At 36.3% G+C, this 24,504-nt stretch overlaps 1 protein-coding gene across 1 annotated transcript; it reads right to left on the reverse strand.

Moving 5' to 3' along the window:
• Window positions 1-9,680: 9,680 nt before the first annotated feature.
• LOC105218897 (uncharacterized) lies at window positions 9,681-10,452 on the reverse strand. The gene has a single exon (XM_011194768.3). The coding sequence runs from the start codon at window positions 10,330-10,332 to the stop codon at window positions 9,859-9,861; it is 474 nt and encodes a 157-aa protein (XP_011193070.2). The 5' UTR covers window positions 10,333-10,452; the 3' UTR covers window positions 9,681-9,858.
• Between the last annotated feature and the right edge of the window lie 14,052 nt (window positions 10,453-24,504).

Below are 24,504 nucleotides of genomic sequence, written 5' to 3' on the forward strand. Positions count from 1 at the left end.
CCCCATCCCCCTAGCGGAATAAAACTTTACACAAATACTGCATATGATCTGTGACATCACTTGTGAAAAAATTGTCGAAATCGGACTATAACTTTTCATAGAATAAATTTGCCATAGAATAAATTTTCAACGAAAATATCGTTAAATCTTTCAGATATTTTAATTATATCAGAGGAAATCTTTTTCTTCTAATAGTGTGTCTCTGTACCAGAAATGGTTATAAATCGGTTAATATGTGAGATAGTGTATCTTGCTGGTGAAAATGAGTGAAATCGGTTCAGGAATTACCTCAGCCCTCATATACTATGTATGACGATTTTCGTTATTCTATTAGACTTTATGCCTCTGCGACGGTAGGCACCTTGTCGTTGGTGCAGAGGCTTAGCCGGACATTCGCCCCGCCTAGGTGGAGCGGGTGTCCGGTGACCAAGATTTACCACCTCCCAATCCAAGGTGTTAAACCCAAGAAACGTGAATTGGTCCAAGTATAACGATATTCTTGAACTTAACGCGGAGAGTGTTGTGTATAACAGTGGTGAAAGCAAATGTAGGGGGATCGAAGATAGGGCAGTTATTATGGAGAACATTATCATAGATGCATTTCAGGCAAGCTGCCCTCTGACATCCCTGAAAGTTAAAAACAAAAACCCATGGTGGTCCAAGAAACTTTCATCACTAAGGAAGGTAGTGCGGCGACTTTTTAACAAGGCCAAACGCACTGGTGAATGGACCGAATACAGGAGAAACCTGACAGAGTACAGTAATTGCAAAAAGAGACAACTTCAGGAAATTTTGTGAAAACGTCTCCTCAACCCCTGCGGCAGCCAGGCTCCACAAAGCCCTTGCCAAATCGATCTCTACGGAACAGCTAACTCCCGCGGAGGATCATATGCCTGGTCCACTGGACTGGAAGTGGCTAAGGATCTTCACCACCGACTCAGTAAGATGGGCCATTGGAACCTTTAAGAAGTACAAATAACCAGGAGTGGATGGTATTTTTTCAGCGCTACTCCAGCATGGTCAGTAACATATCCTCAATCACCTAGTCAGGCTGATGAGAGATAGCACATGCTTACATCCCGGTAAAATGTAGAATTGCACAAGTAGTCTTCATACCGAAAGTTGGTAGTAGGGACTACTCTTTGGCGAAATCCTACAGGCCAATCAGTCTTACCTCCTTCCTACTGAAAGGTATGGAGAAAATTGTGGATAACTACATCAGGACTGTGGCATTAGAGCACTACCCGTTACACTCAAGTCAACACACCTACAGAGTTGGTAGATCAACTGACACGGCTCTGTACAGCTTGGTATCGGAGGTAGAGGATACATTTGCGACTGTTGAGGTGGTCCTGTGTGCCTTTCTAGATATAGAGGGTGCGTTTGATAACACCTCCCACTCAAGTGTCACTAGAGCCCTAAACAGGAGGCGGATCGACCTATCGATCGTAAGATGGGTAAGTGCAGTTCTTAGTACAAGAATCGCAGAAACGCAGCATACGACTAGGTACGACAAGAGGCTGTCCCCAAGGTGGGGTTATATCTCCGCTTTTATGGAGTCTAGTCGTAGAAGAGCTATTGAAGGTACTAACAGAAAAAGGTATACAATGTCAGGGATATGCGGATGACATAGTAATCATCGCCAGAGGCAAATTCGAAAGCACTCTTGGAGACATCGTCCAAAGAGGGCTAACCCTAGCGAGGAAATGGTGTATTAATGTTGGACTTAACATAAATCAATCAAAAACAGCCATTATCCCCTTCACAAGAAGAAAATCGCTCCCAGCCCTGGGTACCATCACACTGAATGGCGAAGCGGTAGCTAGGGTAGAGGAAATAAAATATCTTGGAGTACTACTAGATATGAAACTGAGGTGGAAGAAGCATTTGGACTCCGTGGTGGCGAAATCCACCAAAGCGCTAATGGTGTGCAAACGCCTAGCAGGTAAAACCTGGGGCTGTAGCACATACTGCGATGGATGTACATCATGATTGTGAAGCCTGTAAACACTTATGGAGCGGTGGCTTGGTCATCAAGGATCTCTTTGGCGACAGCTGAAAAATAGCTCATCAAATTGCAGCGGTTGGCCTGTATATGCATCACTAGTGCAATGCGAACTTGTCCAACTGCAGCTTTGGAGGCAATCCTGAACCTCACGCCACTTCATTTTGTGGTTGGCCAATAAGACTTTACTGGCCCTAACAAGACCAAGTCTAGGAAACAGCAGGATGTTAAGCGCCCGGCAATTGGATATCATCGGAAGGACTCCACTCCTCTCCTCCCGAGTTTTAAAACAGTTATGTGCAATAAAAGGGAATGGGAGGACTCACTCTCAAGGAACTCATACGCAGAAGCACACAACAATGGTACACAGACGGATCAAAGACAGCAGTTGGTATAGGCGCCGGGATAACGGGGCCACGCCTCAAGCTGTCTTTATCCATGGGTCAGTTCCCCAGCATCTTCCAAGCTGAAGTCTATGCCATTACCAATTGTGCAGAGGTAATATTGGACAGGAGCTACCATAATGAGCGCTTAACCATTATCAGCGATAGCCAAGCAGCTCTCCAGGCAATATCATCCTTCGAAGTGGACTCGGGGCTGGTCATGGACTGCATAGGCAATTTGAATAGGATTTGCAACAACAACAGCATAACCCTGATTTGAGTTCCAGGGCATGAAGGCGTACAGGGAAATGAACTCGCAGACCAACTGGCAAGGAAGGCCAGCCCAATAGGGCCGGAGCCCTTTATCGCGGTTGGTCGACACGTTGCAAGAGGAGGAAGTAGCAAGCAGGAATTGCTGCTGGTTACACGACAGCTGACAGCCCAATAGGGCCGGAGCCCTTTATCGCGGTTGGTCGACACGTTGCAAGAGGAGGAAGTAGCAAGCAGGAATTGCTGCTGGTTACACATACAGGGACTTCGTCACTCCAAACTGTTCCTCGGAGGATACAATCTGAAATGATTCAAACAGTTAATGGCGCTCCACAGGAACAATCTGAGACAATTAGTGGCATTCTTACCGGCCACTGCAGACTACGGTGTCATCTGCACTAACTGGGAATCCACTCGTCGGATCTTTGCCGATTCTGCGATTCGGAAGCGGAGACACCAGAGCACTTACTCCTTGACTGCTCGGCGATCGCGTAGGAAAGGGGACAGACAATTGGGGCTCTATATCCCCAAATAGGAAGTATCGCATGCATCACCGTTAAGGTTTCTTAACGTAACGGGGTTGGAGGTGGTGCTGTGATAACTGGATAGGGCACAATAGACCTTAGGTCGCGGTGCAATCCTCACTATATAATCTAATCTAATCTAAACTTTATGCCGAATATATGTGTTTAAGGAAAACTTTCGGCTAAGCAAGGATGCATTTATGTATGTGTTAGACAATATAAAGGAAAAATGTCCTTATCATCTATCGTCGTCAATATCGCCAATGTTGAAATTGTGTTGCATTCTTCGATTTCTGGCTCACGGGAGCTATCAACAAACAGTGGGAAATTATTTCTTATTAGGTTTTGCTGTTTCATTGATTTTGAATGAAATGCTCCCAATATTGGAAACCACTCTTTGTGTATGGATCAAAACGGACATAAGTGAAGAACATAAACAACTGACAAGAAGAAAATTTTATACTAATTCAGGAATTCCAAATGTGGTTGGTTGCGTTGATGGAACGCATGTTGCGATTATTGCTCCAAGTGAAAACAAGCACTTATATCTAAATCGAAAGGGATTTTTCGGCATAAACGCAATGATTGTAAGTAGCAACTAAGCATATAAATTTTTAATTATTATTATTTCATCTTAACAAATACATTTATTTAGGCGTGCGATCATGATATGGTAATAAGGTGCGTTGATGCAAGATATGGTGGATCTTCCCACGACTCATTTGTGTGGAATAATAGCACATTAAAAACATATTTGGAACGCACATACCAAAGAGGAGATCACATTTCAGTTTATTTAGGTACAAAAATACATTAACTTGCTATTTATTTATGAATGTATTTACATACATATTTACTAAAATTTTAGGTGATTCTGGTTTTCCACTACATGAGTACCTATGGACAACTCACCGAAATGCTTTATCAGGAACAGTGGAATCAAAATTTAATAAAAAACATGCAAAGGCAAGGAACGTAGTTGATAGGACAATTGGAGTGCCAAAATGCCGTTTTCGTTGTATACTAGGTGAACGTAAACTTCGATATTCTCCTAGTAAAGCAACAATGATTATTAATGTGTGCTGTGCTTTACACAATATTTGTAAGCAGTATGGCGTTAATGATCCTGAACAAGAAACTTTCGTTGATGTAGTAGTACCACTGGAACCAGTTGAAGAAAACTTCAGTGGTTCAGCAGCGGATCGTCGCCGAAGACAAATAGCTAATTCTTTGTAAATATTGTAGTTACATCCCTAAATACATTAGTACATAAGTTTGTGTAATATAAAATATAAAAATAATAAAATTAATTTTTAATTATTTGAAAATCTTATTTTATTTTGTGTGTTTAATTTGTTTTAATTCTAATTCCTTTAATTTTATTTCAATTTTTTCTTTATGTCTCCTTTTTTGCTCAATATTTTCTTCTTTCTTCCTTTCTTCTTTTTTTTATATAATTCCAATTTTTCTTTTTTTAGCTCATACATTTTTCTTGTATACCTTGCGATTGAGTGTAAGGGCCCCCACCTGTGGCTACAGTCTCACTTCGATTGTTGGAATTTTTTTTCTTTAGTTTTAATTTATAGTCCAACCAAACCTAAGTAATATACAAATCAATGTGTTTATATACATATATACAATCGAAATGGTTTATTTTTACCTTATTCCATTCGCTTCCTCTACGTAGTAGAGGGCCGATATTATTGAGTTCAGCCGCTATATCTTCCCACAAGTCAATCCTAGTTTGTTTTGTTGACCCAAACGACGTCATTCCTTTGGCTAGCTGTGGATTTTTCTCCAATAGCTTCACCATCAGCTCAATCTGCTTCTGGTTAGTTTTTTTTTATTCTGAAAACGTTTAATAAATTAAATGCAATAAATAAATTAATTAAAATGTACTCACGTTCCATTCCATTCTTAATTCAATTCGCGATTCAAATAACAGTTTCCTTACATTTTTTTTGAATTCTATTGAACTGGCGAATGAAATAAACGTTCGCCAGATTTTAACAGTTTAGGCGAAGCGAATTTTCCATATTCGCCAGTGACAATACCAAATATTCATTTTCGCTGGTTCGTTCGCCTATTCTTGGCGAATTCGCCAAGTGTTCGCTACTCATAATTCGAGCTGGCGAAATTCGACTGAAATTTCATTCGCTTCGCCAGTGACAATACCAGCCTTAAAATTTTTACACACTCTCCCATATTGTATGTATGTACTTCCTCCTTTTTGCGTGGGGTCATTAAAAAAGAGTAAAATGAAGAAATTCGAACACGAAATTATATTTAACGACTTGTTGTCTTTGATGTCCGTTGTCTTTCTCTCTGATCATGAAGACGTTTGGAACGCTCAGAATTCGACTCCCTAAGGCGAGCTAATATTTTTCTCTTCAAGCCGCTGCACACGTTTCGTACTCCATTCTCGAGCGCGTATTTGGAGGTTCTGAAATTTTGTTCAGCAAGCTGCTGCGATCGCTCGATAATCGATTTTCGCGCATGTGCTTGAGAAGTCCTTAAAGCGATGCTCGTTACTCGACTCTCTATCGCCATTGCGATGCGTATTCTCTTCGCCTTGCAAGACGATTTTCAGTTTCTGATGAAGATTATCCATGACGACGTCTAGCTATGAAAATGTAATTGAAAAATTATATGAACTTCGAGTAGTTACTAAGCTGTTTGAATAGCTAAACGGTCAAATATATTATGTACTGAAAAAATTAAAATAAGATGGATTCAGTTCTGAAAAGAACTGATGTTTCGTTTTGATAATTTTTCATTATCATCCAAAATATTCAGAGTGGCAGCATCTGATGTGTTCATGATGTTTAGGTAAACTGTAATTTAGCGTTGTGAGATTCAAAACAAAAACTCGAATGATACATATCTAGGTAGGCTGAAAAATATTAGGTGAATGCATTTGTCTGCATCTTGTATGTATGTTAATCTATACTTTAATATTATAAAGAGGAAAGGTTTGATTTTTTATTTGTTTGTCTCGAATAGGCTCCGAAACTACTGAACCGATTTGAAAAATTCTTTCACCGTTGGAAAGCTATACTATCCCTTAGTGACATAGGCTATATTTAGTTTAAAAAAAAATAGGGTTCCTTAGCAAAACTCCGATAATGTAAAAAAAAATACCAAAAACTGTCTTTAATCGCGAATGCTGCGAAAACGATTGAAGATATAACAAAGTGATGTACTACAATTTTGTAGAACTTATCATTATCTACAAAAACCACCCGACATCATATCTCTAACTATTATAGCTTTGTCACATTAAGCGATTTTATATAAAAAAATAATTAAAATACCACTACTTGAAAAGGTTCTTTATTTATACCTTAGTATTAATCCTTATCAAACTAAATGATTTATTATTTAAGATCGCTTCAAAATCTTTATATAACATTTTGAATTATTAGATTCTGACATTCCATTCAAAAGATATCACGAGATAAAAATTTTGAAATTTTTCGGCGGCTAACTATGCGTTGTAGAGTTGTAGGCGTCACTCGGGCACGTAGGCACGGGAGGGGGGTTAAGATCACTCGCACGGTCGATTACCTTCTGAATGGTCCTGTGCGGAATTAAAAAAAATTGTCGCTTGATAATAATAAAATATAAAAATGAATTGCTGTTCGTTTGTGCCGCAAAAAAACGAGAACGGCCAAACCGATCTGGCTAATTTTAGTCTTGAAATATTCGTGGAAGGCGAGAAAAAGATTAGAAAGTGAGTAAATATGAAAAAAATTGCGAGGAAGATAATAATAAGAGAATTTTATTCGAGTTGACAAGAAAAATATAAAAAGAGAAAACAAAAAAATAATATTTTGAAAGTTATCATTGTTGCTTGGTTAAAATATTTTTGTTATAGTTCAATTGTATAAGGTTGTGTCGATAGCCCAAAACAATTTGTAACAAATAAGGAAAGGCTAAGTTCGGGTCCAACCGAACATTTTATACTCTCGCAATTTATTGATGTAATTTTATTAAGATAACACACAATTTGACCTATATATTCGACATAAAGTCCAATAGAAAATCATCATATATAGTATATGAAGGCTGATGTAATTCCAGAACCAATTTCACTCATTTTCACCACCAAGGTTAACGGAAATAGGAGCAACTTGGCATCTGTTAGTAGGCAAACAAACGGCCCATTCGACCTTGAAATAACTCCTGAATTGTAAATGAACGAAACACCAGTCGGCAAAATCGTCAAAAATAGCGCTTTAACGAAGGTTTTCCAAATATTCAAGAAGTCGCTGGAGGTACTGCACAGGACTTTAAAAGATCTTGATTGTCGATGAACGTTTTTGGTGGAGCCAGGATTCTGTTAGCAGGTGATCATGCCTAAAATCATTTAATTTGTGGAGACACTAAAGAATCGCCAATTAACAACTAACATATGAGTGTTTTTGCAACAATATCAAATTGCGATTGTAGAAGTAGTTGGCAGTTGGATTAATAGCATTTCCAACAGATTGCTGTCACTTCATTGACTCGAAAGATAAGTTTTCCTGACATGAAAACTCAATATGATAACCATAAATGACTGTTTGATAGACCTATATTGGTGGTAAAAAAAATATATCGATGAACTTAATGCGACAATTTAGAATTTCGGTCCAAGAGAGTTGACACAGCTACAAACCAGGATGACGTAGTCAATTATCCCAAACTATTTAAAATTGCCCGTACTTTGCAATTAAAAGTAGTGTGAGTTGTAATCATGCTGCGTAACATAATCAACCTCGAGTAAGCAATATCGTCGCCGAAGCCAAGATTGGACCAACTTAATTTAATGTATACCTTAGCCACAAAAACGTGTGGCCGGGTCTGCTAGTAGTTAATATTTTAAAGATAATTGTTGGTATATGTACATATGTACATGTACACGTAGATATTTTTTACCGAAATTTGTACCCTCAAAAATATTAATAAATATTCTGGAAAAATTATTGAAATGTGAAATAATATAAAATTATAAAATATTTTTGAAGTTAAAATGCAGTAGCTCGTATAAATAATAATAAGCTATCGATTTGACGGTTAATATGCTACAAACATTTGCCTGTCGAGTTGCCCCGTTATGGTGCCGCCTAACCTAGCAGCTTGAGCGGACATTTTTCAAATACAGTATAGTCTCGAAGAGTAAATCGATTGGTATTTTGGGTAATTTACTTTTTCGAATAATTTACTTTTCCAAATATATACATAAATTATCTGTTTTTATAATATTGAATGCATTTTTAAACTTAAAAAATTCATTCATTTATTTGCTTCAATAAAACATATGGATTTACATGAAAAACATACTTACATTTACATACATACATATGTACTTACTATGAAGAGAAAAAAATTTGAATTTTCTTTTGTTTTTTTTTCTTTTGCAATATATTTTCTGACCATTTTTGTACGACAATTCAAAAAGTCTGACACCTGATTTGCATCTTTTTCATTTTTAAACTAGTGGATCAAGTAGGAGAGTTTATTTACTAAAAAGACGCGATAAACAAGAGAGTAAGTGTTTTTGCAACATCGTAAAAAACGCTGCTTGCTTCGTTTCGAATTTTTTATCACATTCTCTGATTAAAAAAATTACTTTTTCGAGGTGCATGTGCAATCTTAAAGGTGATTAACTTTTCCGCGATTATTTACTTTCTGAGAATTTACTTTTCGAGAGTATACTGTATCTTACAGTTTTAAACTTGTAATATCTTTCGAATGGAATGTCCAAATTGAATAATTCAAAAAGTTATATAATGGTATTGAAGCACACTTAAACATGAAGTCATTTGTTGTGATAAGCATTATTTCCAAAGTATTGATAAAAAAGCTTTTATAGCGGTGACATTTATATATATTTTTTAAGTTTTCGAAGCGCCTGCGGTTTAAGAAGGTTTTTTGGTAATTTTTCAAACCTTGGGTTATATTATAGGAGTTTTAGTATGGATCCCTAACTAATTTAAAATAGCCTATGTTCACCACAGATAGTGTAGTTTCCAACAGTGAAAGAATTTTTCAAATCGGTCAAGTAGTTTCGAAGCCTATTCAATGCAAACAAACAGTCAAATCTTTCCTCTTTATAATATTAGTATAGATACACTCCATTTTACTCTCAAGAAATATTGAAATATAGATTAGGGTTAGGACTCCATTGATGTGCTGCGTATATGATCATGAGATAAAGAAACTTTTCCACAATGTTTGAGCGAAATAAAGTATAACACAAATAGCTGAAAACGTTTCAAAGATTTCATTTTACGCTTAGAGCGCATTCCCGGAAGAAGTACTTTTCATTGGTGGAAAGCTAGGAAAAAAATACAGCATCTTTATTATCAAGAAAGTATTTTAGAAGGTGGATCAATATCTGCTCCTACTCAATATTAACTTCCACAGAGTACCGAGAAGCAAGTACATGTAAAGTTAGACTTTTTAATTACCCCTGCTACAATTCATAGATAAAATAAAACATGGAACCTTAAGTATATTTTTTAAAAGTATACGTATATTGTATGTATTCACTATATATATGTATATATTTATAATTTATCATTCAAAAATACATAAAAATATCATATAAAGTTTCATCCTTCCCATACTTAATTTATATTTAAATAATCTATTAAAAATGTACTACTCTAAGTCCCCCATTTACTAAAGCTTAACCGGAGAATCCACCGGATGATGAAGCCGAAGCTGATGCAGATGAAGACGAAGAACCTCCTTGTCCGCCGCCTGCAGATGAACTAGCACTGGCGGATGCAGACGATGAAGCAGAGCCGCCACCGCGACCACCGTGACCACCATGACCACCGGGACCTCCGAAACCACCACCACCATAACCAGGACCGCGGCCAAAGCCTGGACCACCAAAGCCGCCACCATAGCCAGGACCTCGACCAAAACCAGGACCACCAAAGCCGCCACCATAGCCAGGAGCTCGGCCAAAACCAGGACCACCGAAGCCGCCACCATAACCCGGACGGCCATATCCACCACCAAAACCTGGACCACCAAAGCCACCACCATAACCAGGACGACCATATCCACCGCCAAACCCAGGACCACCAAAACCGAATTGCGGCAGTGCTGAAGCAGCTGCAATCAGCAACGCCATAACAAATAGAACTTTCATGATATCACACTATTTTCGACAAATCAAGCTGAACAAAAATCGTGTCTGGTTTTTCTTGGGAGCTGCTGTGGTGCGTGCGTTTATGTCTTCACAGTTCACACTAATGTTGTATTGATACACTATGCGAAAAATATTTATACTCAACCTTTGGAAGCACAGTGACAAGATAATTTCTCTATGGCAGAATTGCAGGTATAACATAATAACGCACACATGAACTAGAAACGCACACGCTCACTCGCTCGCACAGAGTAGTAGTAAACATGATTTGAGTACAACATATGTATGTATGTACATACATATGTACATACGGAGTAAATATACGGCATGAAAATGCTCGTTTTTTCTAACTTCAACCAATATGACAAAAATATATGTACAAGCCGAACGGCAAATTGTATAAGAAAACAAAAACAGTCTCTCAAATTGCCACTCAATCAATAAGCATTGAAAATCGTGTGAATGGCTGATCTGCAAACAATGGCAAATAAGAGTGTTCGATAATAGCGGCAGTGGTTTCTGAGCTCAAGCAACTGGTGACTCCCAAATAAATATTTAGCTGAAAAAATAAATACACAAATCAGATCAAATAAGGAACAGTCAACTTCGGCCGGAAACGAACGTAAAACACCATTTCACCCAATATATAATGAAATTTTACCCTAACGTAATGTTCACAAATAGGTAGCGTGTAGTTAGCAAGACTAACATTGACTGGAGTAAAATAGAAGCTAATAACATAAGTGTGGGATCACGCATTGCAGAAAGATCTAATGTATGTAAATTTTTGTTCCAAAAGATCAGAAAATTTACAAAACTATATTACAGTTTTGTGCTTTGCTGCATCCGGGTACAACAGAGGCCTGTTCATAAGCATGTGTATATATATCGGGTGATACAAGAATGTGCGCGATTCGCTAATCATGAGACCCAGCATACATCTTCGAATAATTTTCGACCGAATAGAATAGGGTATGTAAACAAGTAGAATTGAACCATTTTGGACGAAGAGTTAGGTGTGGTTTGTGGGCCTGTGGAATCATTGGTCCATATTTCTTCAAAAATGGTGCCGGTGAGAACCGTTCCCACCGCGCCATTTCCCACACATCCCATCAATCAATGGATTTATTAAAAGAACCCTTCGGTGAGCATAAAATTTCATCGTTTGAGCTAGTCGTTTGGCCACCAAGATCGTGTGATCATATGTAAAGGATATATGTAAAGTCTAAAGTCTATGAGAACAATCTCGCTTCGATTCAGGACTTGGAGCAAAACATTACGCGTGTCATTCGCCAGTTACCAGTCGAAATGCTCAACTCAACGGATGGATGGATCTGAGACGTAGCCGCATCCAACATTTGAAAGAGATAATATTTAAAAAATAAATGTCAAAGAATGTTCTTTCGAATAATAAAAAACATTTCCCATTAAATTTGAATTTTCGGATTTTTCTTAAAAAAATAGGGAACCTCGAAATGGATCACCCTTTATGTATGTATATTTCATAGTTCGCACTGCAGCAGGTGATTAACCGCTTAGTATTATCGACACTACGGTACGTACATAGCTAAATAGTAAAATGATCTGTCACTTACTCGCTACAAAACACTCCACAGATGCATTTATACATTTGTATGTACCTTCAAGCTACTTTTGTCTTCTATGAAGCATGCTGTTATGTTTAGAATTTGGGATTCTCCCACAATTTAGATGCTCATAAAACATAAAAAAAAAACAATAAATATATATGTACATGTACACATGTACGTACATGTGTGAATATATGAAGAAAAACAGAGACGAAGAAATAATATTTACGAATAATTTGTATATATATGTACGTGAGATGTGCGATACCTCAAGCACACCTATTACCTTTTCTGCGATTAGGACGTCTTTATATTGTTTCACATCTGCCGATTCAATAGTTATCTACATACATGCATACACATATAGTATACATGCGTAGATCACTGCTTAAAGATGATATTTATCTTCTTTTTCAAACAGTATTTTAAAATGCATTCATACGCGCATACAGTGAGCTCTAAAATAATTGACAAATTTGCTGAAGCCTTGAGCACTTCAAGTGTTCTCTGTCGCCATGCGATGTTTACATTACTGATTACACTCACTTCGAAAATTCATCTTCGCTAAAAGAGAAATTACTATGAACACTATATCCTACTATGAACACTATATCCTTATGCGGTTCGCCATTATTATTCAGCAACGTTGAAAACTGAAAATGCATTTTCACGTTCATTATATCAGATTATTGACCATTTTCTTTCTCTTTACTTTCGTAAAAACATCCTTACTTTCGTAAAATTTTGCAAAATCACTTCATAGTGTAGTGTAGATTCGAAACCAATAGCATAAGAAAGTGGACTTTTTGTACCTTGTGTACAGACGGGTTTTAATGTTGAAGTCTTACTTAACAAATTTTGCGCTTCATGAATTGATTCTCCTCATTGATACTATTTTTTATTTGCACTCCGGTTATTTCCATATAAATAACCCAATATAGATTATTGTGAAATACTGTTGAACTTCCATAACTTAAACTTCCTTTACTGGAAGTTCTCCATAGCTCGAACTCTTGAATTGGCAATAGAATTCAAATTTCATACAAATTACCTTCACTTATGAATTGCATACATCATGCATAAAAATGTAACTGCTTCCGAAAGGCTGGATTTGGCCAACATTCCGTTGGGACGACGAAGATAACATACCTTTAATTTTTTTCAAAACAACGATGATCAAACATTTATGGAAAATGATTTCGAATTTTGGATGAGAAATAGTAATACAAATATCCCTTCAAATGTTACTATTATAGATTATATTGAAGAGGACAATGAGATTTGCTCAGCCGGATTCATAACAGATGATATTGTAAAACCGAATATTTCAGACCCGAACAATATGACTTCTAGCGCTGTGGAAACGATGAGGATTTTGAAATGTATTCAACCGTCATCCAAAAATGAAGTATCGCATTCCTTTGCAATTTAAATTTCTTATTTAAGGGGTTAAGTGGGATATGACATCTATTATTATCTATTTAATAAACGAAGGAAAAAAATTGAAATTTGAATTTTTGACATTATTTTTTGGTCTAATTTTCTCGAAAAAATAGTAATCAAAATAAAAAAAACTTCGTTTACTACCTGGATGATGTTATTTCAGAGATATGTGCAAAATTGAACAAATCACTTCATAACTATTCGAGAAATCGTGTCCACCGACTTTAAAAATTTAGTTTTGAGATAAACACGTATAAAGATTTACATATGTACATATGTACATTCATACTGTAACCTTATGGACGGTACTTCCTCCTAGAATATTACTCGGATTGATATTTTTGGATAATATTTTAAATATTTAGTAAAACATAAACTATTTCCAAATTTTAAAACCTACTCCTTAAATATGAATATCAATACAACTGACGCCACTAGAAAGCACTAAACAAATTAGAATCTCATTTCATTGAAACAAACAAGTAAAACTGTATATGTTCAGCCAAAAATTACAGAATACATGTTTTAATTTATGTACATAAGCAAAAAACGAAATGCGAAGTAAATAAATAAAACTGAGTATGAATCTATATTTTATTGGGAAGGGATATTCAACTGTATATGAATTTTGAAATTTATGTTTTTCGAATGGTCATCGGATGGAAGTTCTTCTTCCGTGATGATCAAGACTTGCACGTTACTGTGAATGAATCACTAAAGCTTAATGATAACCAAATATTTTTGGACCGAATTGAATGATATGAACTTGGACAATATGTGGTTCCCACAGAACGGCGCCACAAGGCACACAGCGAATGTCTCAATCGATTTATAGAAAACCAAGTTTGGTGAACGTGTTATCTTACGAAATTTACTTGGTCGTGCGATATGACGCCATTAGACTATTTTCAAGTCTATGGTCTACAATGCCAACAAGCCAGCGACGATTGATGAACTTCGTACGAATATCGAACATGAAATTGCAACAGTATCGTCTGATTTTTGCTTGAAAACCGTTGAAAATTGGGTACAGCGTCTGGACTTCTGCAAACGTGCCCGTGGTTCCACACATAATAAAAAATTCATTCATATTCCAAACCGTTTTTGTTTTATTTTTGTAGAAACGTTTTCCAAATACGATATTTTTACATTCGTATATACATATATGTACATAACATAGAATTTGGATAGTAATAATTATTTATTTTAATATATTTTGCATCTAAATCATCTACAAGTTATTCAACAGCAATTGCAGTCATACTTCTAAACGTGTAATTAAGCATTTCATCTTCATAATATATGAAGATAATATACAAATCATAATGTACATACTTATATAATCATAATATATATACATGAATACAAAAATTGCTAATCACTTTGTTAAATGCGAGTATTAACTGCTAATTAATGGACAGTTGAATTTCAGAAACAGCTTTTGCATCATTTTGCCTTATATACATAAATAATATGCACATATTGTATTTACATATTAATATGCAATATTCAGTGTTGCCTTAGTCGTCCAAATATAAGGAATATTTAATATTCTTACGTTTAGTACAAACATCGTTGAAAATACTTTGAAAATGAATATTCGCGGCGAGAAAGAAAATCGATCGATTATAATAGAGCAAATCGCAAATGAGTAATTGTAAAAAGGCTATTTTTAATAACAAAATTTGTTTATGATGATATGATAATGAATATTTAAATGCTCATATACACGTATATCTCGATACAGTAAAACTATTCCATACCTTTGTGGTAGCGCTGTGCACAGGGCATAACTAGTATAATATTATTAGACTCTTCCTCAATTACTAACACTACTCTAAATCATTTTCATATCAACGCATCGAAGTAAAGTGAAATAACTAATCTGGTGGGTATGGTAGCTGGCAAAGAGATGTTTTCGTTCGTTCAACCGGTTTTTAGTTGCCCATAAAAACTGTGGTGACGAATTTGTTTACATCCGAGCATGATTACTTAGAATCAGCTATTAGCACTACTGTTTAGGTAAACATTTGCTATATCGCTATGTTTGTGCCTGTGTGAACGTTTGCAAGGTGTTTCACCCGGCGGATAGTCGCACATGAATAAGCCGGTATTTTCAAGGACCACACGCCGAAATAATAAGCGTGTGGTTTTTTATATTTTTCAATTTCAGAAGCTTCATATTCACACACTCTATAACTAAAGTTCTAAAATGTTTTATTTATTTAAGCTGATTTTTATGAGATGGCGCTATTGAATAAGGATTATATTCAATCATATTGTAGGTTATCTACATATTAGATCGGAGAGTTGAAGTTATTGAGAGTTGGAATTACAATATTTATTTGAAATTCAAAGTATGAACGTTATCATCACTTCCAACCAGCTTTGTATGCAGCCTTTATACTTTCGCTAAACGTATTTTTTATCAATAATTTGCAAAGTGTTCAAGACATAGCAATTTATTAACAAAAGACTTAAGAAACGTACGCCGGCAAAATAAACAAAAATAACACCAATATATGGCAAAAATAGGAGAAATCACAGCAATACATGCAATCAATATTGTCATTGAATAAAAACCAAAGCCGCCGATAATCGTTATCTCTAATAATTTCGTTGTTTGTATAATTGTCTGCCTAAACTAGGCACACATGACGGGGAAGCCCCACCGGAAAAGATAGGCGTCATTCGAATTTCGGCTGTTTGCCTTATAGCTTGTTTATAAGCACACACACACCGACATGAACGTCTTACGTAAGTGCTTCAGCTAGATTTTATAAAATATTAAAAGCTGCTCTGACAGATGTGTGAAGACTCGTTGCTCCAACACACACGCTGTACGTTGAGCGACAAAACGCCGTCAGCAAAATATAAGATGAAAACAAAATAAAAGTGTTAAATATACACTGGTACATATTAGTATGTATGTATGTATATACATATTTCTGTATAACCGTGGGTACTTGAACCATTTGGATTCAAGTTGAAAGTCATGGATACATGAAAGGCGTATGTTCGTATTCAATAATAATCCGAAAATAATTTGAAATAATAAATATAATTAAATATATATAAGCTCAGGTGATTCCCATTTAATTGTACTGGCTCAAGTACTGAAGTTTACCATTTGACGTGGGAATTTAGAACTTAAAACTTAGAACAAATGGAGCATTTAAAATTTTGTTACTTGTAATTTAAAATAGGGAAACTCTATGCTCAGCTGATTTATCGTATTGCTTTTAAGTTCGAAAAATGATAATGTGGTAGTAAAAAATTGTGAGTGTATTGCAACGTGAATGCAATTTCTTGAACGTGTAACGGCCGGGTTAAATGAGCAAAACAATATTTACTTCGAATTAGTAATTTATAAAGGTTTTATGTCCTCTTGAGCGTAAATGAATATGGTACAGATAATCATAATGGTGAGGAGAATATATGATTTAAAAATATTTTAAAACAAGAAAAAACGTTAACTTCGGCTGTACCGAAGCTAATATACACTTCACAGGTGCATTTCTTTTAGTAACTATGTGTTTAAGCAAATCTAAAGACGTAAGAAAAAGTAAGTAAAAAAAGAAAACATATCTTAATCTCCGAAATTAAATTATTTCTATGAACAATAACTCGCACCAAATTTCGTGAAGATATGTAGTAAAATGCGGAAGTCCTTGATTCCGATCGTGCAGTTTGTATGGCAGCTATATGCTATAGTGAACCGATCTGAACCATTTTTTCGGAGATTAAATTATTTCTATGAGCAATAACTAACACCAAATAACGTGAAGATATGTAGTAAAATGAGGAAGTTTTCCATACAAGCCCTTGATTTCGATCATTCAGTTTGTATGGCAGCTATATGATATAGTGGTCCGATATCGGCAGTTCCGACAAATGAGCAGCTTCTTGAAGAGAAAATAACATCTGCAAAATTTCAAAACGATATCTTAAAAACTAAAGGACTAGTTCTTATATATACAGACAGACAGACGGACGGACGGACAGACGGACATGGCTAAATCGACTCAGGTCAATATACTGATCATTTATATATATATCTACTTTATAGGGCCTCCGACGCTTCCTTCTGGGTGTTACAAACTTCGTGACAAACTTAATATACCCTGTTCAGGGTATAATTAGGAGTGGTCATGCTTTTAAATAGATAATAATTATGTTTTTTTGAAATATTTAATTTTAAATCTTATTTATGTCTTTAATACAAATTGGGAAAGGAAACATAAACCAATAAAGATTTTTATTTTATTTTTTTTTATTTTTAAAACTCTATTTATTCGTTTTGACATACTTTCCACCAATTTTTCGATCGTGATACGGGGAATATTTGTCTATGCTTTTTTGACACTCTCACAAAGCTCTTTAATTTTTTTTGGACATAGTCGTGCTGAGTTTGGTTCACAACAGCCCACAAATTCTCAATTGGTTTGAGATTTGGGCTTTATGCTGGCCACTTAAAAAATAATTTAAAGCCACTCTTTCACAATTTTAGCCGTATATTTCGGATCTTCATCAGGTTGAAGCACGATTTCTTCTATTGGGTATACACACTTGCCAACAAAGTCAAGCAATTATGTTCAAAATATTAAGAATATCCAAGTGAAACATGCCCACACCATTATACCACCGCCATGGTGTGTCATGGTTTTATGAACTAGATGTTGTTGGAGCTGCTCGTTGGGCCGATACCAATAATATAACTTATCAACAGAATGGTAACGATTGATTTTCGTTTCATCAGACCCAGATATTACCAATTTCCAATCCTCAACTGACCAATTTTTGCGTTTCCGGCAGACAGAACCCAATTTTATTCAAAGGTCTTCTGGACGAAAATCAAAGTGTACTGAGGATGGTTTATATAACTGGACGCATTAGTTTATATATTTATATGGTTTTCCCATGAAATTATTTTTTTATGTTTCCTTTTCTAATTTTTTGTATTACATTACATTTATAGAAATAAATGAGGATTTAAAATTTAAACTTCAAAGCAAATCGAATTATTATTTGCTTTTTTATAACTTGACAAACCTCCGACCCCTATTGCTCGCCACTTTATATTTCATATCACACATAATATAGTCATTTTGTCGTATACGTAAATATTTCGGGTACAAGCAAAATACGTTAATAACATTAATTGATCACACGACCTATAGAATAAAGTATTAGTGAAACATTACCTAATTAAGAATTAATGAGATGTTTTTTATAATCATTTGTTGTCTTTATTTTACAAATAGCGAAAGTATGTAATGTTCGGCTAATGAAGTCTAATTTTACAGTTTCACTGAAAAACTAAGCGTACAAATACAGCCGAAACTGTGTGGCAACTTAGAATCGATTGCTTTATCAACGATTCTTAGTACGGCATAAATAAAAACCAAATAAATTATTGCAATGAAATTTTTCTTTTTATGTCTCAAACTGGCTTATTAAATACGTATCTACATACGTACATACTTCTGTAAATATATAATGTTTTATTGCAAAGGCACGTGCTAGGCGATTTCAACGCTAGGGTGGGTAAAGAAGGTGTCTTTGGCACAACAGTCGGAAAATTCAGCATCCATGACGAAACATCGCCAAACGGTCTGAGGCTGATCGACTTCGCCGGGGCCCGAAATATGGTCGTCTGTAGTACTAGATTCCAGCATAAGAAAATCCATCAAGCTACTTGGCTGTCCCCGGATCGAATCACTCGCAACCAGATCGATCATGTTGTGATAGATGGACGACATGTCTCTAGTGTTTTTGATGTGCGTACGCTTCGTGGTCCCAACCTCGAATCGGACCACTATCTTGTAGCAGCTAAGATACGCACCCGCCTCTGTGTAGAAAAGCGCACACGTCAACAAACACAAGGACTACTACTCGACTTGCACTCCTGCTCTCTGAGAGCACTCATCAGCATCTTGGTATAAGAGAACTGTGGGATGGCATATCAAACTCCTTACGTACAGCTGCAACCGAAACCATTGGCTTTCTGAAAAGTAAAAAAAACAGCTGGTATGATGAGGATTGTCGTCTCGCAGTGGAGAGAAAACAGGCTGCCTACCTCGCAATGTTGCGATCGACCGCAACACGAGCGGGATGGGAAAGATACCGAGAGCTGAAGAGGGAAACGAGACGCAATTGCAGACAAAAAAAGAAAGAGGCCGAAATGCGTGAGTATGAAGAGCTTGACAAGCTGGCCGACAGGGGTAATGGTCGAAAATTTTACGAAAAGATCCAGCGACTAACTGAAGGTTTCAAGACCGGAGCACACTCCTGTAGGACCCCCAGAGGTGATCTAGTTATTGATGACCATACTGAGTTTGTGGAGGGAACACTTCTCCAGCCTGCTGAATGGCAGTGAAAGTACAACACCAGGAGATGGTGAACCCGATTCCCCAATCGACGTCGATGGAGCAGATGTTCCATTGCCCGAACGTGAAGAAATTCGAATAGCAATTACCCGCTTGAAGAACAATAAGGCGGCGGGGGCCGATGGATTACCGGCCGAGCTATTCAAATACCCCACAATTTGCGCCAATTACCATGGGATAAGCCTCCTCAACATCGCGTATGAGGTTCTGTCGAGCGTACTGTGTGAAAGACTACCCACCGTCAACAAACTGATTGGACCTTATCAGTCTGGCTTTAGACCTGGAAAATCAACAACAGACCAGATATTCACCGTCCGCCAAATTTTGGAGAAGACCCGTGAAAATAGGATCGACACACACCATCTCTTTGTCGACTTTAAAGCTACTTTCGACAGCACGAAAAGGAGCTACCTTTATGCCGCGATGTCTGAATTTGGTATGTGTGTGATTTTAACCTGATGCTGGAGAAAATAATACGAGCTGCAGAGCTAAACAGAGAAGGTACAATCTTCTATAAGAGTGTACAGCTACTGGCGTACGACGATGATATCGATATCATTGAAAACAACACCCGCGCCGTTAGTTCTGCTTTTTCCAGACTGGATAAGGAAGCGAAGCGTATGGGTCTAATGGTGAACGAGGACAAGACGAAATATCTTCTGTCGTTAAACAAATAGTCAGCGCATTCGCGTCTTGGCTCTCACGTCACTGTTAACAGTCATAACTTTGAAATTGTAGATAATATCGTCTACCTGAGAACCAGCATTAACAGCAATAACAATGTCAGCCTGGAAATCCAACGCAGAATCACTCTTGCCAACAGGTGCTACTATGGACTAAGTAGGCAATTGAAAAGTAAAGACCTCTCTCGACGAACAAAAACCAAACTCTACAATCATTCCCGTCCTACTTTACGGTGCAGAAGCGTGGAAGATGTCAACATCCGATGAGACGGCACTAGGAGTTTTCGAGAGACAGGTTTTGCGGAAGATTTATGGTTCCTTAAACATTGGAAACCGCGAATACTGCAGACGATGGAACGATGGAACGATGAGCTGTATGTGTTATTCGACGACATAGACATAGTCCAGCGAATAAAAAGACAGCGGCTACGCTGGCTAGGTCATGTTGTTCGAATGGATGAAAGTGCTCCAGCTCTGAAAGTATTCGATGCAGTACCCGCTGCTGGAAGCCGAGGAAGAGGGAGACCTCCACTCCGATGGAAGGACCAGGTGGAGAGGGACCTGTCTTCGCTTGGTATAACCAATTGGCGCCAAACTGCCAGAAGGAGGGATACGTGGCGCGCTGTTGTGGACTCGGCTATTACCGCGTAAGCGTTGTCTACGCCAGTCAAGAAGAAGAAGAAATACATTTCAATGATTTTTTTATGCCTATGTTATTTGTAGAAAAGCTGTGGATGTCGCAAGGTATGCATTTATTAAAAAATGCGAAAAAGTCCTAATTATTATCGGCAGTATATATACAATTCACTTGGTTGCCTTTTGACATCCGCGTAAATTTTTTGTAACCATATATTCAGATTTTTATACTCTCACAACATAATGCACAGAGCAAAGGATTTTTTGAATACCTAAAACTAATTGAGATCTTGAGGAACTTTGTACATATTATATGTAACTTCATGGACTATATGTATTTATATTGTGTATACTATCAAAATATTCGTGTAAGAGTTGGTGGTTGTAAATTGGCTGTTACGAAATCATTACTTTCAATTTATTGATATTAAAGCGATTGAAACGTATTTGCATAATCAGCGTGTATGCTCCTCTTCCCAATATTGTCATTACCCTCTAAACCGTATTCATATGTATATACATATGTATGTATATATAAATTTGCGCATTTATTATTGTTTATTTGTATTCCAAACATTTTTAAATTTAATTATTTAAATGTCAGCAGACTAACATAGACGTAGATTCGTAAATATATATGTATATATGGAGATACGGCACTCTGTTAATTAGTTAATTTACCAAATTTATGCTAAATGCTTTCTCTTTATCTCCTTATATTCTGTCAGTATTTATAATTAATTGCACATTAATTTATTTCTGTATTACTTTCTTATTTCTTTTCGGTGGTTTTCGACGTACATATGTCGCTTACATAAAATTGTGGGCCGCATTCACATAATTTAAAGAAAATGTAAAATATGTACATACATATGTACAGCCTGTCCTGTGTTGGTATAGGCTAACTACCTATGTACAGTATGCAAAATCCGTATTCGCACACCCTATTTTTTCAGCGAAAATATACATTTTCAAACCAATTTTGAAAACAATAACTAGATTTAGATGAAAAATTACTGATTTTTATATAAAAGTAAATAATATTTCCACAAAAACTAAAAATATAGCATAAACACGTGCAAAATCCGTATTCGTACACCCCTCACTGATGCCAATAATCAATAGCATACATTACAAGTAAGGAAGGGCTAAGTTCGGGTGTAACCGAAAATTTTATACTTTCGCAATTTATTTATTTAACTTTATTTATATTATATAATATACAATTTAACCCACATATTGGTCATATATATTGTATAAAGTCCATTGAAAGTTGGAAACCATAATATTAAGTTAGAAGCACCGAGGTCCTCATGTTCGATTAATGGGGCCTTGAAAACCTATGGTCCGATTTCGGCGATTTTTAGAAGGGCGATGCCACACTATAAAGGTATTACAGTGGAACTTCTTTATAGTGAACTTCCCTACAATGAAGGTCTCCCTATAATGAAGTCATTTTGAAGACACAGTTTTTTGGTTCTACTTTCGGTGCATTTTTGTCTCCTTATAATGAATTTCTATATTGTGAAGTTTTCTATATAATGAACAAATTTTACTGCTTGAAAATCAAGCTTCATACGTTTTTGTCTCCGTATAGTGATTTTTTTTCAAATATGTTTTCGGTTACACTCAATTATTTGTAACTGCGTATTCTCAGAAATAAACGAAATGTAGAAATGTAATACGGGGAATCCCAAAATGAAAATATATACATACATATGTACATTGTAGTAGGAGTTCAGTTGTGCTAAGAAATTGAAGTAAAAATGACGCATCGAAGCAGCATTTCACTTGAAAAAAAGGTATAAATTATTAACAAAGTTAAAGAAGGGAAGGTACGAAAAAAAGATATTGCTAATCAGTTTGAAATACTTCCCAGCACTTTATCAAATATTCTAAAAAATAAGGAAATGATTTTGAAAAATGTAGAAGATGCGCCAATTAGCGTAAAACGCAAAATTCTTCGAACTTGCCAATTTGAGGATATTAATGAAGCAGTGCTGAAATGGATAGTCGTTGCACGTGGTAAGAATCTTCCTTTATTTTTCTAAAGCACTAGGACACCATGAATTTGAGGCAAGTACAGGTTGGTTAGAAAAGTTCAAAAGACGCCATGGTATTGTTCAAAAAACGTTATGTGGAGAAAGTGCTGACGCCAACCTACAAAATCGCGAAGAATGGGTAATGACGATCATGGAAAGCATGGATGACCAGTGAGATTTTTACCAAATGGATTCTAAAGCTAGACAAAAAATTTGGTAAACAAGACAGGAAGGTCTTACTTTTTGTTGATAACTGCACTGCGCATCCTAGAGATGTAAAAGACATGCTAAAAAACATTCAGCTTGCTTATTTTCCTCCCAACATGACTTCGTTACTGCAACCAATGGACCAAGGCATTATCTACAACATGAAACAACAGCTGGATGGGGGAACTTCTGTTTTTACCATAGACTTACTCCATGCTATTCGAAATTTAAGCACTGTATGGGATGTCTATGTTAAACCAGAAACAATTGCCAACTGTTTAGAAAGGCAGGATTTTCAAAAGATGCCATGCAGAATCCATCTGAGCAGTGGGATGAAGAAGACCTTTCAATAGCGGATTTGGCTGCTTTGCAGTCTTCATTTAAAAAAGTACAAATATCGAGGCATCATTTGAGGACTATGTCAATGTTGATATTGATGTGCCGACTTCGGAAAACCCGTCCGAGGAAGATATCCTCAGCAGCGTTCTAGAAAGTCGCGGAGTTCCAGCTGTACCTGGTGAATATTTATTTTTGTTGTAACCAAACAAATATTTATGTAATAAACATAATTTCTTTTTTTGCCTTTTTAGATATCGATGAAGTCAATTTCGACACTAAAGAAGAAATGGGAGATACTGATGAGGCATTAAATACATTAGGACAAGTTTCTTCTTCCATTAACTGTATTAGAACCTTTGTGGAGATGAAAAGTGACGTACCGATAATTTTTTTAACTGTCTAAATGATTTGGAAGCTATTGTTGAAAATGAAAAATGGAAGAATGTAATTCAAACCAAACTTACTGATTTTTTAAAATAAAATTACAAAAGAAAAAAATGAATTTCTATATAATGAAGTCTCCATATAGTGAAGCGATTTTCAGGTCCCCTGAGAATTCACTATAAGGAAGTTCCACTGTATTTGTGCAATGTTCTGCATCGATATCTTCACTAGTGCTTACTTTATATATTGTAAAGTAAACGATTCAAATTGTCTTCAAAGTTCTGGTATATAGGAAGTAGGCGTGGTTGTGAAGCGATTTGGCCTATTTGGCCACAACATATCATTGGGATGTAAGGAAACTATTACAAACCAAGTTTCATTGAAATCGGTCGAGTAGTTCCTGAGATATGGTTTTTGACCCATAAATGGGCGATGCCACGCCCATTTTCCATTTTGTAAA

Source organism: Zeugodacus cucurbitae, chromosome 3 (genome assembly GCF_028554725.1).
Source record: "Zeugodacus cucurbitae isolate PBARC_wt_2022May chromosome 3, idZeuCucr1.2, whole genome shotgun sequence".
Taxonomy (NCBI): Eukaryota; Metazoa; Arthropoda; class Insecta; order Diptera; family Tephritidae; genus Zeugodacus; species Zeugodacus cucurbitae.